General features: G+C 45.4%; 1 protein-coding gene and 1 pseudogene across 1 annotated transcript; one reads left to right on the top strand and one right to left on the bottom strand.

Annotated features, from left to right (window-relative positions):
• Positions 1 to 406: 406 nt before the first annotated feature.
• On the bottom strand, positions 407 to 2,092 carry LOC120678174 (F-box protein At5g07610-like). Its single transcript, XM_039959327.1, has 2 exons — positions 1,084 to 2,092; positions 407 to 429 (listed from the first exon to the last, which is right to left on the bottom strand). The coding sequence occupies exons 1-2, from the start codon at positions 2,090 to 2,092 to the stop codon at positions 407 to 409; spliced, it is 1,032 nt and encodes a 343-aa protein (XP_039815261.1).
• A 10,883-nt stretch (positions 2,093 to 12,975) lies between these two features.
• On the top strand, positions 12,976 to 15,137 carry LOC120678173 (annotated as a pseudogene).
• The last annotated feature ends 594 nt before the right edge of the window (positions 15,138 to 15,731 follow it).

Raw genomic sequence — 15,731 nt, 5'->3', positions numbered from 1 at the left:
ATCAGGAGTTAGGACATTAAACGGTCCATAGAACCTAATTCTGCTTTTACTATTCTTTTAGTAGTGAATAATGTTACTCCATGTTTCCAACATTATGAATACTCCAGGTTCTCTGATTCTATCAGTGAAGGTTTGTGATTAAACCATTGCAACCTCGAAAAAAAAGTTAAAAACTTTAGTGAACTGAATGATATAGCTTACCATATCAAGCTTTATGTAATTCTTCTCAAATAAAACTTACATTTAAACAGAGTCAAGCACATGACTACATGAGTGCACAAAAGCACCAACAGAAAACTTTCACAACTTCATAAGGTTCTACCCAAACCACTGCTGCTCATATACTAACTCCAATATCATCGGAACTGTCCAACAACCGTGGAGCTATACTAGGCAAGTAAGACCTTTAGTTCTCATCTGCCAATGACCCTGATAGCAAGGGAACATATGGAATACAACGTGTTGAGCAATGGCATCCAAGTCTACTTATAAAATGGCGCCTCATGTGACACATGTCAAAAGACATTAGTGTTTTCTCTGCCCCACAAACCATGACAATCATAATCATATCATGTTCTGGATGGATTGATATAATCATATCCAAAGCTATCTCTTTAGAGATATTCCAATCCTTAAGGTCTCTCTTAACCGACTCATCCCACGTCAGTTTAGGTCTACCTCTACCCCTCTTTACATTATCGACCCGCTCAAAAACCCCATTACGCACCGGCGCCTCAGGAGGCCTTCGTTGGACATGTCCAAACCATCTCAGCCCATGCTGGGTAAGTTTCTTCTCAATTGGTGCCACCCCGACCCTATCCCGAATAACTTCGTTCCGGACTCTATCCCTCCTTGTGTGCCCGCAAAACCACCGCAACATCCGCATCTCTGCTACACTCAGTTGCTGGACATGTCGATTTTTTGTAGGCCAACATTCAGCACCGTATAACATCGCCGGACGAATTGCTGTCCTATAGAATTTGTGGCACCCTCTTGTCACAAAGGATGACAGAAGTTTGCCGCCATATTTATCGGATACATCAATAGATGAAAAATATAAGTGCCCCTGAGATACGTACACACCACCAGGATTATATTCATCATAGTCTGGCATAGGAATAGGGATGCCTCTCAAAATATTTCCCTCCAGGTCAATGGCTACTACCATGCCATAAGTAGTCAGATGCAGAACCCCATTGAAAAATACACTTTTTGAATCCATGGGCATCGCAAATTGATCACCCAATACAACATTGTCCTCGTTGAAACTCCAAACTCCAGCTTTGGAGGAGTAGATGGCCACTACCTCTATGCTTCCATCAAACCTGTTGTTCTCCTTCATCTCTTCGTCGTCCATATACCAAACATCATCTGGTATGAACTCAAACACGTGGAAGTGGGAGGAGACGGCTGGGTCGAACCCCAATCGAGCAAGCCTTCCCTTGTAAAGTGTGCCCTTGCTGGACCAGCCGGAATCAGGAACGACCACCCATTTCTCAGTGGCCGGATTGCACACGACGTAGTCCATTGCCACAGGATCCGTGGGTTTCCAGCAGCGGCAAAGCAGGAGTCCATTGCAGCTATCCACGATGTCAGTGTTCTCATATTTGGGCAGGAACGACAGGGAGGAGGGGTCGATCAGAGGCTCGCCTGCTCCCGAGACGTTGGTGAAATGACGAGCCGATTTTGGGGAGCGGTTTCTGTCGTAGCTCATGCAGAAGAAGCCCTCAAGGGTCTGGAGCAGCCTCTTGCGGTGCTCCGGGTGGGAGATGAGGTCGCGCCAGCGCCTGCAGACCATTTTGCATCGGCCGAGCGATTTTACCGGCACGCGCGAGATAATGTCGACGAGGACGTCGTCGGTGAGCTCGGCCACCACGTCCCGCGCCCCGCCCTTCTTCTTGGAACCCATCGCCGCCATCTTCTCCCATTGGAGACGAGAAGCCGTCAATCTGCGGAAGAGAACGGAAGGGGACGGGGGACGGGCCCCAGATCCATCGGTGAGGGGAGCATCAATGGAGAGAGGATCCGCCGAGCGCGCAGCACCGGAGGAGACCTGTGGGACGGCGAGGTTGCGCAGATCGGGTGCCCCCATCGGATCCGTCGAGCGGGATTGCGGCGGGGGAAGGGTTTGAGGTGCGCGGCGGCGAGAGACGGAGCGGAGGAAGATGCGAAGCCGGGAAGCCAGAAGAGGAAATGGAAAGGAGTTTGGGCCTTTCTGATCGTGGGTGGGGCGTTTTTTTTACATTTTTCAAAAAAAAATTTACAGAAATATATTTTGGTTTTTAAAATTTACAGTTCTATACCCCTACCGCCCGGCAGGGGGTCGGCGCCCCCCTGCCGGGCGGTAGGGACCTATTTGTAAACAAAAATAAAATTTATTTGCGAATCAGGCCTTGGTAGGGGCCTGCCGCCCCCCTGGTAGGGCGGCAAGGGGCCTGCCGCCCGACAGGGGGGCGGCAGGCTCCCTCCTCAAATATAAAACTCTGCCACTTTTCTCTGCGCCCTCATTTTGTGCCCACGAGATCCAGAGAGGGGAGTGGGAGAGAGGAGGGGTGAGGGAGGTAAAAAAACCGGCGAAGCCCTGCAGGATTTTGGATCCAAACCGCAGGTAACCAATATTTCTCAACTTTATCATTTCAGTTTTTTTTGCATGTATAATTTTATGATTAGTATTTTTTATTATTGTAATCACTTAGGGTTCGGATTAGTGGTTATAATTGAAGGCATAGTATATTTGTAGATATTAGATTAACTAAAATGAAGTCTTTGCATGGCCAGATATGTCGAGTAAAGTGACATTTCAAGTTCATTATGGTGACTTCTATAGAATTACTCATGATTCCTATGGAGTAAATCTATCAGCATTGGAAAGAAGACAGTGCAGTCTAGACAAACCCCTAGAGAGGAGTTTTGAGTCCATACGGAAATGTCTTCACAAGATGTTCAATGTGAATTTAAAGACCCATTTGCTTACGGTTCATACCTTGACTTCCTGGGAAGCTAATGGGGATTTCTGGGAGTTGACGCATATAAGTAGTACGGAAGAATGACAACATTACATGCACGCAGCTCTTGAAAGTGGGTGGTCTCTCGCAATGGTAATTCAGATTCACCAGAAGACCGGTGATTTAGGTGAAGGGTCAACACACACAACATCTGACTGCAATGAAGAGATGGAAGAGGATAAAGAAGAAGAGAACATGCAAGCTCCAGAACAAGAACCACAACCACAACCACAAGGTTTAGCAGATGAAGGCGAGCGGATACCTGGAATTGTGGAGGACATGGAGAAAGAAGACCAGGATGCACAAATAATAGAGCAATGTGGGGACTCATCGGACGATGAGGACGATGAGCGCTTCCCAGTGTTAGGTGAATGGCGTAAAGAGGGTTTTGGTAATCCAGTGGTACAAGATATTAGATGTCCAGAGTTTGAATACAGAGTGAATGAGGTCATACAAGGGGCAAAGTATCGTACCATTGAGGATGTGAAGGATGCTGTGAAACTCTGGGCTGTATCTCTGAGGAAGGAATTCAGAGTACTGAAGTCTAGCAGCAAAGAATACGAGGTGAGGTGTGCAGATAGAGATTGTACATGGCGAGTGCATGCATATAAGGGAAAGTTCAAGACACACTGGGAATGTTCAATTGTTACACCACATACTTGTAGATTGACAGGTGTTGTGGGACATCATCGTAATATCACATCAACTTTCGTGGCTAAGAAGATGTATGGGGTGATTCTTGACAAAATGGATTATGAGCCTGCATTGATAATTAGGGACATTGAACAGAATTTTCAGTATGTGATCAGTTATGCAAAGGCTTGGCGGGCTAAACAAAAAGTATTTGAAATGAGGTTTGACACTTATGAAGCATCATATGACAACCTACCTCGTATGCTTGAAGCTATTGTGCACAGAAATCCTGAAAGTGATTTTGATACATACAGTATACCGAGCTTGTCAGGGGGGCCAAGCATTTTGCTGCGAGCTTTCTTCTGCATTGGAGCATGTGTGAGTGCATTCATTTACTGCCTTCCTGTTCTGTGTATTGACGGCACTTTCCTGACAGGGAAATATAAGGGAACAATATTGACGGCAATCGGAATTGATTGCAATAAGCAGATAGTTCCCATCGCCTTTGCCTTTGTTGAGAATGAGAACACAGAAAGCTGGTACTGGTTTCTTCAACGTCTGAAGATTCACGTTGTTGCTAGAAGGCCTAATGTTTGCCTTATCAGTGATAGACATGCAGGTCTACTTGCAGCTATAAGGCAGCTCCAAGAAGGTAGTCAATCTTCACGTTCTATATGGCCAGATGTTGTCAATAGGTGGTGTGTGAGGCATATGGCTGCTAACTTTTATGAGCGGTTCAAGAATAAAGATCTGATGAATTTGTTCAAGCGATTGTGCACTCAGAATCAGCAGAGGAAGTTTGATGCTTTGTGGGTATAATTGATGACATGAGCGCTGAATTGCTTAAGAGCCAGGCCTCATCATCCAACAGGAGACGTTCTACAGATTCATTAGTTGGACATGCTAAGCCATTTTCACAGTGGATTGATGGTGCTCCTAAAGAGAAGTGGTCACTTCTGTATGACACAGATGGGAGACGTTATGGGATCGAGACGACCAACCATGCTGAATGTTACAATATGGTAATGCGTCGTGTTCGTGGATTTCCTCTTGTTGGCATTGTTGAGTTCATCATGTATGGATGTATAAGGTATTTTCGGGAGCGATACGCATCAGCCGCTCCCTTACTTAATGATCCAGGAGTGCATTTTTGCAGAAGGGTCAATGAGTACATGGAGAAAAAAATTGAAAAGTCTCGATTTCACTCAGTCATATCGATGGGCACAAAGGAGCAAAGATTTGAGGTATCATGCAGGGACAGGACCGGACAGGGTGTCCGCAGACAAAGGGTAATTCAAGAAGTTTTGATAACCATTGACGGGAGGGTGTTCTGCCGATGTCAGAAGCCAAAGGTGCATCACTTACCATGCTCCCATGTCATCGCGGCTTGTTCTGTATCTGGGTTAGATGCTGCGTCCTATGTTTCTCAATATTTCACAAAAGAAGCCGCAGCACAGACTTGGTGCCATGAGATATACGGCATAGGTATTCTAGGCCCATTCACTCAAAAAAATCCCAATCCAATGCTCATCCCTGATGCAGCTACGAAGCGGGGCATAGGCCGACGGCAAACACGTCGGATCCGGAACGGAATGGACGAGTCGGAGGCTGGAAAGAGGAAAAAACGTTGCAACTTGTGTGGAGCGGATGGTCACACTTACAAGAAGTGCCCACAACTTTCAGTACCCACTGCTGCTGTCGAGGCTGGACCTTCCGGGAATCCCATGGATGGATCGGCTCCACCTACAAGAATTCGCCGCATCTAGTTGTGCACGTAACAGCTTGCAATGTATTTGTGTGTACGAAACTAAGTATATTATGTATTTGTCTCGAATTTGGTTGTAACGAATGAAACCTTCAATGTAATATGTTATGTGGTTTAATGAAGGACAAGTTAGGTGCGAGTAGGAGATCACAGGTTGCTACTGCTCAGCACGGCGATCACGGGTTTCCCAAATGTCGCATTCTTTGCCCAAACATACGTGACAACACAGCTACCACACCAGCTCACCTTTAAAGCAGTATCTCTGGTGAGGACGACGGACCTGTCATTCTACAGTGAAGGTCTGTGGCGTGTAGTGGGGAAGGCGGAATGTAGGCGCAATGCAGTGCTGTGAGTCAGCATGCACAGAGATGCATCGAGTAGTCATTTCGAGAATCAAATCTAGCCTTTTCAGTGTTAGGTCATCTAGCCTATTCGCTGTGTTATCATGTAGGCTTTTTAGGTGCATTTACACTCCACACTCCGGGTATCAGACCATTGTGCGCCTATAAATACTCCGAAGTTTGTGAACTCCCAGCAGCACTCAAACACCAAAGCTCATTTTATACCCAATGTCTGGAGGTGGGTCTAGCGGGAAGAATTACTACGGTTTTGGGAAAGGAAAAGGGGGAAGAAAGGGAGACCCCATAATATGGGAGGGGCCTCTTGGACCTGATTCCTTTCCGGAACCAGTGTTTGAGTTTCCGCCACAGCAAAAGAGTGAATTTACCAATGAAACTCCTCTTCGACAATACGATAACCGTAGAGAACCGTGGCCAAAATGCAGACATGATGAGGACTGCTTAGTGAAGATGTGCACCGACGGGATGGATGGCGGTCGGCGTTTCTTTAAATGTCCACACGCATGGGTAATACTGGGTTGTTTTATTTCTTTTTATTCAATGAGACACCTTACATGAAATTTATTTTGCAGTCTTCCGATGCTCCAGAAAACTGTGGTTTTACTATGTGGGTCGATCCGGCACCAATTGATTCTGTTCAGGAGTTCATCGAGTACCTCCAGATAAAAATCTTTGATTTGGAATGCAAGGTGAACCATTATGAGGAAGTGAGCGAGGGTAACAAAGACGATGAAATTGATGATACCAGCAATGCTGCCGGCTCACAGGACGAACCATGCACTATTTCTTACCGCAACTGCCCTTGTCACAAGAAGAAGGGCCCTGCGCCTCCGGCACCATCGCCTGCACCACCTGCAATGGGTGGATACTGCAGAGAAGCCTCAACGCAGTTTACTACGTGGGGGTACGGCTACTAGGACTACCCTAGTGCTAGTGACATGCTGCATCGTTGTGTTTGTTCTATTTTTTTAAAATTACCTAAGGCATGTTAGGTTAGTCCGGAATCTGTTTACCGTAGTTTGCTACGGGTTCTGCCATGCCACTGCATGTGTGATGTGTGTTTCATTATCGTTGTATTATGATGTTTGTATCTGATGTTTGTATATCTGATGTTTATTTGTAATGAGATAGCTGTGGACCGCTTATTTATACACTTCAACGTTCGCCTCTTATCACTCTCGTATTTTCCATTACATACAATAGATGGTATGTTTATACTTCGATGCTCCATTACAACTAAGTACGATTCAAACTCGACATTATGTACATGTGTAAGGATCACCGGGGTGTCCGACCCTAGAGGGGGAGGGGGTGAATAGGGTCGCTAATCGCTTTTCTATCCTAGGGCTCAATCTAATTGCATAAGATAAACCTAACACGTCCTACACATGCTAGTTATGACTAAGGTTTATCTATGCTACCCTCTACTTACCCCAAAAGACTTGCAACCTATAGCCAATCCTAATCAAACTAACTAGGAAAGTAAAGGTAAGCAAGAAAGAGTAAATGCGGAAACGTAATGCGGTAAGTAAAGCGGTAAGGGAGAGGATATGCAAACTCCCATGAAGACACCAAGACACACGATTTAACGTGGTTCGGTTAGGACACCAAAGTCCCTCCCTACGTCCACGGCCACTTGCTCACAAAGAACAAATGGGATGCCGAGTCTCTTCGCTTGATCACCGTCTTGCCACGCCTCCAAGGCTCCCGACAAGCAAAGGCTAAGTGACGCCAAGTCACAAAGACGAGGTCACCGCCACCGTCTATCTCGAAGCGTCACCACGGCACCGTCTTCACTATCTTGGAGCTTTAACACCAAGTAGGGGTCTCCTTCCCCGCACAAAGTGTCGTTGCCACTCCACACCTAGTCGGAGGGTCACACGACGAGTACACAAGTTGCTTGCCGCAGCAAGACTTTCTCTCAAGCTAGTTCTCTCAAGAACTAAGCCTAAACAAGCACTAAGCACTCTCACAAGTGTGCTTAAGTCTATATGATGTACAATGAAGCTCTATGGTGGTTGGAGATGATCTTTAGCTCTTGTATACTTCCTTGAACTCCAGCACTCTCAAATGACCCGGCCTTGGGGGTATATATAGGCAGCACAAGCAAATATAGCCGTTGGAGAAAAGCTGCCAGAAAACTGCGTAACGCCGGTTAATCCGACGTACCCCAAAAGCCATCATCGGTTTAACTGGTGTATGTAAACTGCTACGTGAAAAACTAGCCGTTAGCAATTAACCGGTGTATCGCCGGTTTAACCGATGCAATCAACCGGTGTATGTAAAATTAGCGTCGGTTTAACCGGTGATTGTAACTTCTTCACGTTCCTCCAAAAACCACCTCTCTGGACAACTGAACCGATGCAATTGACCGATGCATCGTCGGTTCAACCGGTGTATGTATTTTCATCGGTCTTCGTTTGGTAATGCACCGACGTATGCATTTTCTTCAACGTCGATTAATCCGGTGAGTGTATCTTCAGTTTCCAGTTTCTGGACAATTACACCGGCGTGTGTCTTTTCCTTAACGTCGGTTCAACCGGTGTATTGAATTTCTTCACAGTCTCTTTGATTCTTGTCCTTTGGACCGAAGAGGTTTCAGGGCGCTGCCCTGAGACCCGCGAGGGGCAGCTCCCCCTCGACCCCCGGTTAGCGGACCTTGCTACGCCTCTCTTCTCTTTGTCATCACTTGAACCTAAAAGCCTGAGAATAGTCATCTTAATAATCATATTAGTCCAAGTGTTGTGTGTGTCATCAATCGCCAAAACATTATATTGAAATATGGCATGAGAGGCCATTTTCGCTACAACATGTCCAGTGAATGCAAAGTTAGGTACGAGACATACATACAAGCATAATACAACATTAACAATATTAAATGCGAATACATCTTAAACCGATGAACATCATATGTTATAGATCATGACATGAAATCATCTAGGTCGTCATCCCAGTTGACAGATGGTGGTGCTGCAGGTGGTGTAGTATGGCTCGACGAACCTCTTGCCTTTCCCTTTCTCTCTTTTCTGGATTTACGTTCATGTAAAGGGGGAGGAACATCATGTGTTGAAGGCCATGGTTTGGGGGGCATGAAGTCATCCATGTCGTCATCCCAGTTAACACAAGTTTGTGCTGCAGGTGCTGCAACATGACTTGATGAACCTCTTGTCTTTCCCTTTGTCTCTTTTCTGATTCTAGGTTCATGTAAAGGGGGAGGAACATCATGTGTTGGAGGCCATGGTTTCGGGGGCATGAAGTCATCCATGTCGTCATTCCAGTTAACACAAGTTGGTGGTTGAGGTGCTGCATCATGACTCGACGAACCTCCGGGCATCTGTTCTTGCGCAGGCCATGTACTATCACCCGAAGATCTTATCCGCCTCCTTCGTCTAGTTTGCGGCATAAGTCCACCAAAGATACATACCAATTTACAGAAATTTGGTATCGATTTGTTAATCAACTCCGTGTCCTCGGGGTAATCCTAGCATATAATTACACAATACTTTTACTATTTTGTAAATATGGATTACAAATAACGGACGTGATTAGAACTAAATAAGAGTTACCTTAATGTGCATCTCATACACTTCTGGCCGCATCCATATCTTACAATTAGTTTGTAAGAATCCAATAACATAAGGATGATTCGCTAGTTCACATACCCTCATGTATATCTTCCGACGTTCTAGCAGGTGTTCCTTTAAATCTTGCATTGTAATACCTCGAAACAATGTTAAATCTTTAAACTCAACTAATTTGGACAACACCATCTCTATCGTACCATCCACTAATGGATCCAACTTCTTACTGATTACAAGATGTGTCATGATGTCAAGAAATATACTAGATTTTTCTTCGGTCCATGAAAATCCAATAGAATTGGAGGCAGCCATTGCCTTATGCTGCAATAATAATAAGGTTCTGTCATTCTAAATTTACTATTCTATATTTCACTATCCAAAAACTAAATCTATTCTAATTCATAATTATTTTAGAAACAAGTCTATAATAGGTCAAAAAGATTACTTACCTGCGGTTCGGATCCAAAATCAGGCAGGGCTTCGCCGGTGGAAATACCTCTCGGACCCCTTTTCTCTTCCTCTGCCCTCTCTAGATCTCGTGGGCAGGAAATGACGGCGCCAGAGAAGGGGTGGACCTTTTATATACTTGGAGGGGCCCCCTGCCGCCAACTGGTAGGGCGGTAGGGGGCCTGCCGCCCGACAGAGGGGCGGCAGGCCCCTTCCAAGACCTGATTCGCAAATAAATTTTATTTTTGTTTTCAAACAGGTCCCTACCGCCCGGCCGGGGGGCGGCAGGGGGCCTGCCGCCCCTCTACCGGGCGGTAGGGGTATAGAACTGTAAATTTTAAAAACCAAAATATATTTATGTAAATTTTTTTTTGAAAAATGTAAAAATAAAAAAGACGCGTGGGTGGGCGGGCTGGCAGTATTCTTCGAGCCCATATAAGCCCACTAGAAGCCTGTCCCATGAGCCTCCAGCCCACTAGTAGCCTGTCCATGGAGCCCGTGCAAGAATAAAAGCCCATACCGGTTCCCACAATAGAGCCAAATCTAGACAAGTAGACGCGGCCGCCGGCGGCAGCAGGCGGGCGCGGCGACGAGCCGACGAGGAAGCCAGCGAGCGACGCATGTGAGCGCCGGAGCGCCATGCGCAACTCGCGAGTGCGAGCGGCTGGGCGCCGCCGTGCTGGGCGATGAGGTCGCATGCGGTGCCGCCAAGGGCAGCAGGTGCATTGCTTCTGCTTCTCTCTGAACATTACTAGCTTGGCAATGGATTAGGCATTTTGGGCGCGTGTGGACCGGATTGCTTGCTCGCTCCCCGTGCTGGAAATTCAAGGTGTTCTTTCCCCCCCACATTTTGGTGTGACTTTGTGTTAGCGACTCTGATGATCAGGCTGAAGAAACAAACAATGCTCAGGATGGGCCGCGTCGCAGCAAGCGGGCCGCGCAGCCCAGCAGCAGATATACGGGGAAGGAATGGGTTAGACCGTCGAGGGACCAAATGAAGGATCAAATACACTGTTTGACACTGTAGATGTATTGTTTGGCACTGTAAATAGAGAAGGCGTGGGAAACGAGGAGGGAGCAAATTTGCTCTTGCTCCCTCCGCTGTGGTCAGCCTTAAGGCGTAGGAGTAGAATCATGTATTTAAGGGGGAGTGGGAGAAGAGAGTGTCATTGATCATTGTAACAACTTATTCCCACTCGTGACACAGCTGTCCTCTCTTTCTTTTCTGCCAAGGAAACAGACCCCGTCACCACCTGCTCTTGTTCTTCTCGAGTTCTTCTTTTCTTCTTCTCTCTGATCTGCTTTTCGCTTTGGTGCGAGCTTGGCGTGCCGGCCGTGCTACTGCTAGCTGCCCTTTACTGCCACCACAGGCTGCACCAGTGCGACGCCTGCAAGGTGTTCGGCACTGGTCCTCACTCAGGGACATGTCCCGCTTAATCAATGTGTGACGGGACAGACAGCGGTCCCTACAATAAGACCGTGTTTAGAGGGTGGAAACGCAAAACATAAAATTTTTATAAATCGTTTGTATGGTGTATTAAATGTAGTCGAAAAATAAATTGCATTATATAAATGGACTGTAAATCACGAGACGAATCAAATTAGTCTAATTAGGACGTGATTAGACACTAAATTTCTACATTAATGCTACAGTAAATATGCTCTAATGATGAATTAATTAGGCTTATTACATTCGTCTCGTATTTTACAGACGAAATCTGTAATTAGTTTTGTGATTAGTCTATATTTAATACTTTAAATATTGAAGATTTTCTTCCAAAAACACAAAAATACAAAATACAAAGTGATCTAAACACACCTAAATTTTCTTGGTTTCTTGGTATTAATGTGCATCGGAACAGCGGGACAAAGAGAGGACGGGGACTGTGTGCTCCAGCTGGGGGCTGCTGTACGTTGGCCTCGGTGCCATGCGCAAATTAAAGTTTTGTTTAGATTTTTATCCGTAAACTCGTAAATAAAAAAAAGGTCACATCGAATATTAGAATACATGCATGAAGTACCAAATGAAGTCTATTTATAAAACTTTTTATATAAATGGGCTGTAAATCGCGAGACGAATCTAATGAGCCTACTTAATCTATGATTTGCAACAGTGATGCTACTGTAACCATTCGCTAATTATAGATTAATCATAGATTATTTAACATCATTAGATTCGTCTCGCGATTTACAACACATCTATACAAAAAATTTTATAAATAGACTTTATTTAGTACTTCAAATTAGTAAAATTCTAATACAAAATTTTTACATGTAAAGAGCTCGACACGGCCTAAACCTAGGTGCTCGAGCTGGGAGCACTGGAAGGGTCAAGTCCACCGTCGCGTGTAGCTCCGGGTGGTTGATTTCTCGCTATCAAAATCAATTGATTGTCTAGCTTCACTCTGTTCAGTCCCGTGCCCTCTTTCTCCTTCCCCTCCCTCTCGTTCACTCATTTCTACGGCTGTGTTTAGTTGCACGAAAAGTTTCTAAAAATTTTCACTGACGCATATCACATCGAATCTTACAATACATTTATGGAGTATTAAATATAATTAAAAAATATAACTAATTGCACAGTTTGGTTGTAAATGTCGAGATGAATCTTTTAAGACTAATTACTTCATGGTTGGATAATAGTTGCCAAATAAAATCGAAACATACTACAACAACTTTTTCTCGAACTTTTCGCGAACTAAACACAACCTATTTCTTCACTTCACATCGTCCTCGTCAGTTCTCTCGTTGCTTCTACTATCGCTCTTTTTCCTACCAAGCCAGGTCACACTGCCTGGTGCCTGCTCTAGAGTTTGTCCAATTGGTACAAGGAGCTTCAGTTGCAACAGATCAGAGCTCAGCGTAGCAGCTCTTTGAGGTAGCATGAGCGATTGAGCGGTGCAGAGCTCGGTTCTGCATCGATCACCGGCACAGCTCTCCATACACCGTGTTTCCCTGTGTTGTGTTGTGAGCTCGAGGCGTAGCCATGGCTGAGGTACTGGCCACTGCTGTCCATGGCAGTGGCGGATGCAGGATGAGAGGCAAAGGGGGCTGAAACAATGGAGATGTTGATTTGTATGAAAATTTAATAGTGATTTAATGTTTTTGCTACAATATTTTACATGTAATTAGGGGAGCTTGGGGGGCTGGAGCCCCCCTAGCCCCCCTGCTGGATCCGCCGCTGGTCCATGGTGAAGGAGAAGGCCTCCAGCTACCTCCTGGACCAGTACAAGGTGATGGAGGGCATGGAGGAGCAGCACAAGCTACTCAAGCGCAAGCTGCCGGCTATCCTGGACGTCATCGAAGACGCCGAGGAGCAGGCGGCAGCCAAGAGAGAAGGGGCGAAAGCTTGGCTGGACGAGGTCCGGATTGTGGCCTACAAGGCAAATGATGTCTTGGACGAGTTCAAGTACGAGGTGCTGCGCCGTAAAGCCAAGGAGGAGGGCCACTACAAGGCGCTCGGCATGGATGTAATCAAGCTCTTCCCTACTCATAACCGTTTTGTGTTCCGTTACAGGATGGCGAACAAGCTCCGCATGATCTTGCAACAAATTGATGTGCTCATTGCAGAGATGAATGCATTTAGGTTCAGATTCAAACCAGGGCCGCCAGAGCCCACAAATTACTTGAGGCGGAATAGCTCTGATATCATCGACCCTGCGAACATTGCCAGCAGATCGAGAGCTTATGAGAAGGAGGAGGTTGTTCGTGCATTGCGTGATCAAGTCAGCAATGAGAATCTCACAGTCCATCCCATCGTCGGAATGGGAGGGCTGGGCAAGACCACCTTAGCCCAGCTCATTTACAATGACCCTGAAATCCAAAAGCATTTTGAGTTACGGCTGTGGGTGTGTGTCTCTAATAACTTTGATGTGGATTCCCTTGCTGATAGAATAGTGAAAGAGAATGGTTGTAAAGCAAATGGGACTTCAGCACCGGATAGGCTTCAAGATGTAGTGAAGGGGAAGAGGTACCTCCTCATATTGGATGATGTCTGGAACCGTGATGAGCCCAGCAAGTGGGAAAAGCTTAAGTCCTACCTTCAGCATGGTGGCAGCGGTAGTTCAGTGCTGATAACAACCCATGATGACAAAGTTGCTCAGCTAATGGGTACAACAAAAGCCCACGATCTCAAGAACTTGGAAGAAATCTACATAAAGGAAATTATTGAGGCAAGAGCATTCGGTTCAAAACAAGTAGAGAAAAGGCATCGTGAACTAGTTGATATGGTTGGTGACATTGTTAAGAGATGTTCTGGCTCTCCTTTGGCAGCCACAGCTTTGGGCTTAGTACTGCATACCAAGACCAGCAAGCAAGAATGGGAAGCTGTACTAAATAGAAGCATGATTTGTGATGACGAAAATGGAATTTTACCGGTACTTAAACTCAGTTACAATTGCTTGCCATCATATATGCGGCAATGCTTTGCTTTCTCTGCTATGTTTCCCAAGGATTATGAGATTGACATGCAAATGCTAATCCACTTATGGGTGGCCAACAGTTTTATCCCAGAGCAACCAAAAGAACCATTGGACAAAAAAATTTCAATGAGCTGAAGTCGAGGTCATTTTTTCAGGATTTGAAGAGTGTCCCATTTGATGAAAAACATTTACGTTTAAAAGAGAGTAAGCGCATGTTTTGTTATAGAATTACTTGTAAGATCCACGACCTGATGCATGATGTTGCACAATCTGCTATGGGAAAAGAATGTGCTGCAATAGCTACACAACCACGCGAAAGCGAGGATGCTCTTTGTTCAGCTCGTCATTTGTATGTGTCTGTCCGTCGACCAGAAACTCTTCTGAATGCTTCCCTAGAGAAAGGACCTCCAGCTTCAACATTGATATGTGATAAACATATAGAAGAACATATGAAGATTTTATCAAAGCACAACTCTATCAGAGCTTTAAAGATCAATCGAGGTTCATTCCTAAGGCAGAAATATCTTCATCACCTTAGGTATCTTGATCTCTCGGAAAGTGATATTGAAGCACTTCCTGAAGACATTAGCATCCTATATCATCTGCAAACACTGAACCTTTCTTACTGTGAAGAGCTTCAACGACTTCCAAAAAAACTGAAGTATTTGCCGGCCCTCCATCACCTTTACACTCATGGATGTAAAAAGTTGAAAAGCATTCCCGCAGAGCTCGGACACCTCACTTGCCTACAGACGATTACATACTTCGTAGCAGGTACTGACTCCAGTTGCAGTAACGTGGGAGAGCTGCAGAATTTGGACCTCAGTGGCAGACTTGGGCTAAGCCAGCTTGAAAATGTGACAGAAGAAGACGCACAAGCAGCACATCTTGGAAACAAGAAAAAACTGACCGAATTGGAGTTAAGATAGACTCATAAGTCAAGATGGACTCCTGGTGTGGAGGCACGGAATAATCATGAAGAGGTGGTGGAAGGTCTCAAACCTCATGATGGGCTGAAGGCTCTGAGGATATATTCATATTCGAGCAGTACTTTTCCAAGGTGGATGGATACATTGAATGGCATGGTGGAGCTTGCGTTATGTGATTGCGAAAGGATTGAGAAGCTTCCAGTACTCTCGCAGTTACCAGCTCTACAAATTCTTCTCCTGAAGGGATTGAAGAATTTAAATTGTTTGTTTAGCGGTGGTACTACACCTGTTACATTTCAGGAACTGAAGGTGCTTACCTTGTCTTAGCTGCGAAATTTTAAGGCATGGTATGGCACAGACGAGTTACAAGGAGAAGAGCCGGTGTTTCCCAAGATTGAGGAGCTCGAGATCAAGAATTGTGGAAGTTTGCCTGCATTACCAAAAGCAGCATCAGTGATTGTGAAGTTGCCTGGCGGACTTGACTTTAAGTGCTGCTCTGCATTTCCAGAATTGAGGAAAATGTCATTAAGTCATTCGGGTACGTTTGATAGATGGTAGGTAGTTGAAGGAACTCTAGGAGAAGAGGTAACATTT

This window comes from Panicum virgatum, chromosome 6N (genome assembly GCF_016808335.1).
Source record: "Panicum virgatum strain AP13 chromosome 6N, P.virgatum_v5, whole genome shotgun sequence".
NCBI lineage: Eukaryota > Viridiplantae > Streptophyta > Magnoliopsida > Poales > Poaceae > Panicum > Panicum virgatum.
Note: the sequence above shows the minus strand (reverse complement) of the source record. Positions and strands in the feature narration are given on the sequence as shown.

Coding starts and splice junctions, on each gene's coding strand:
- LOC120678174 (XM_039959327.1), bottom strand. CDS start 2,092: ATGGGGGCACCCGATCTGCGCAACCTCGCCGTCCCACAGGTCTCCTCC. Junction 430..1,083: donor TGATGAATATAATCCTGGTG/GTGTGTACGTAT, acceptor CCTTGCTATCAG/GGTCATTGGCAGATGAGAAC.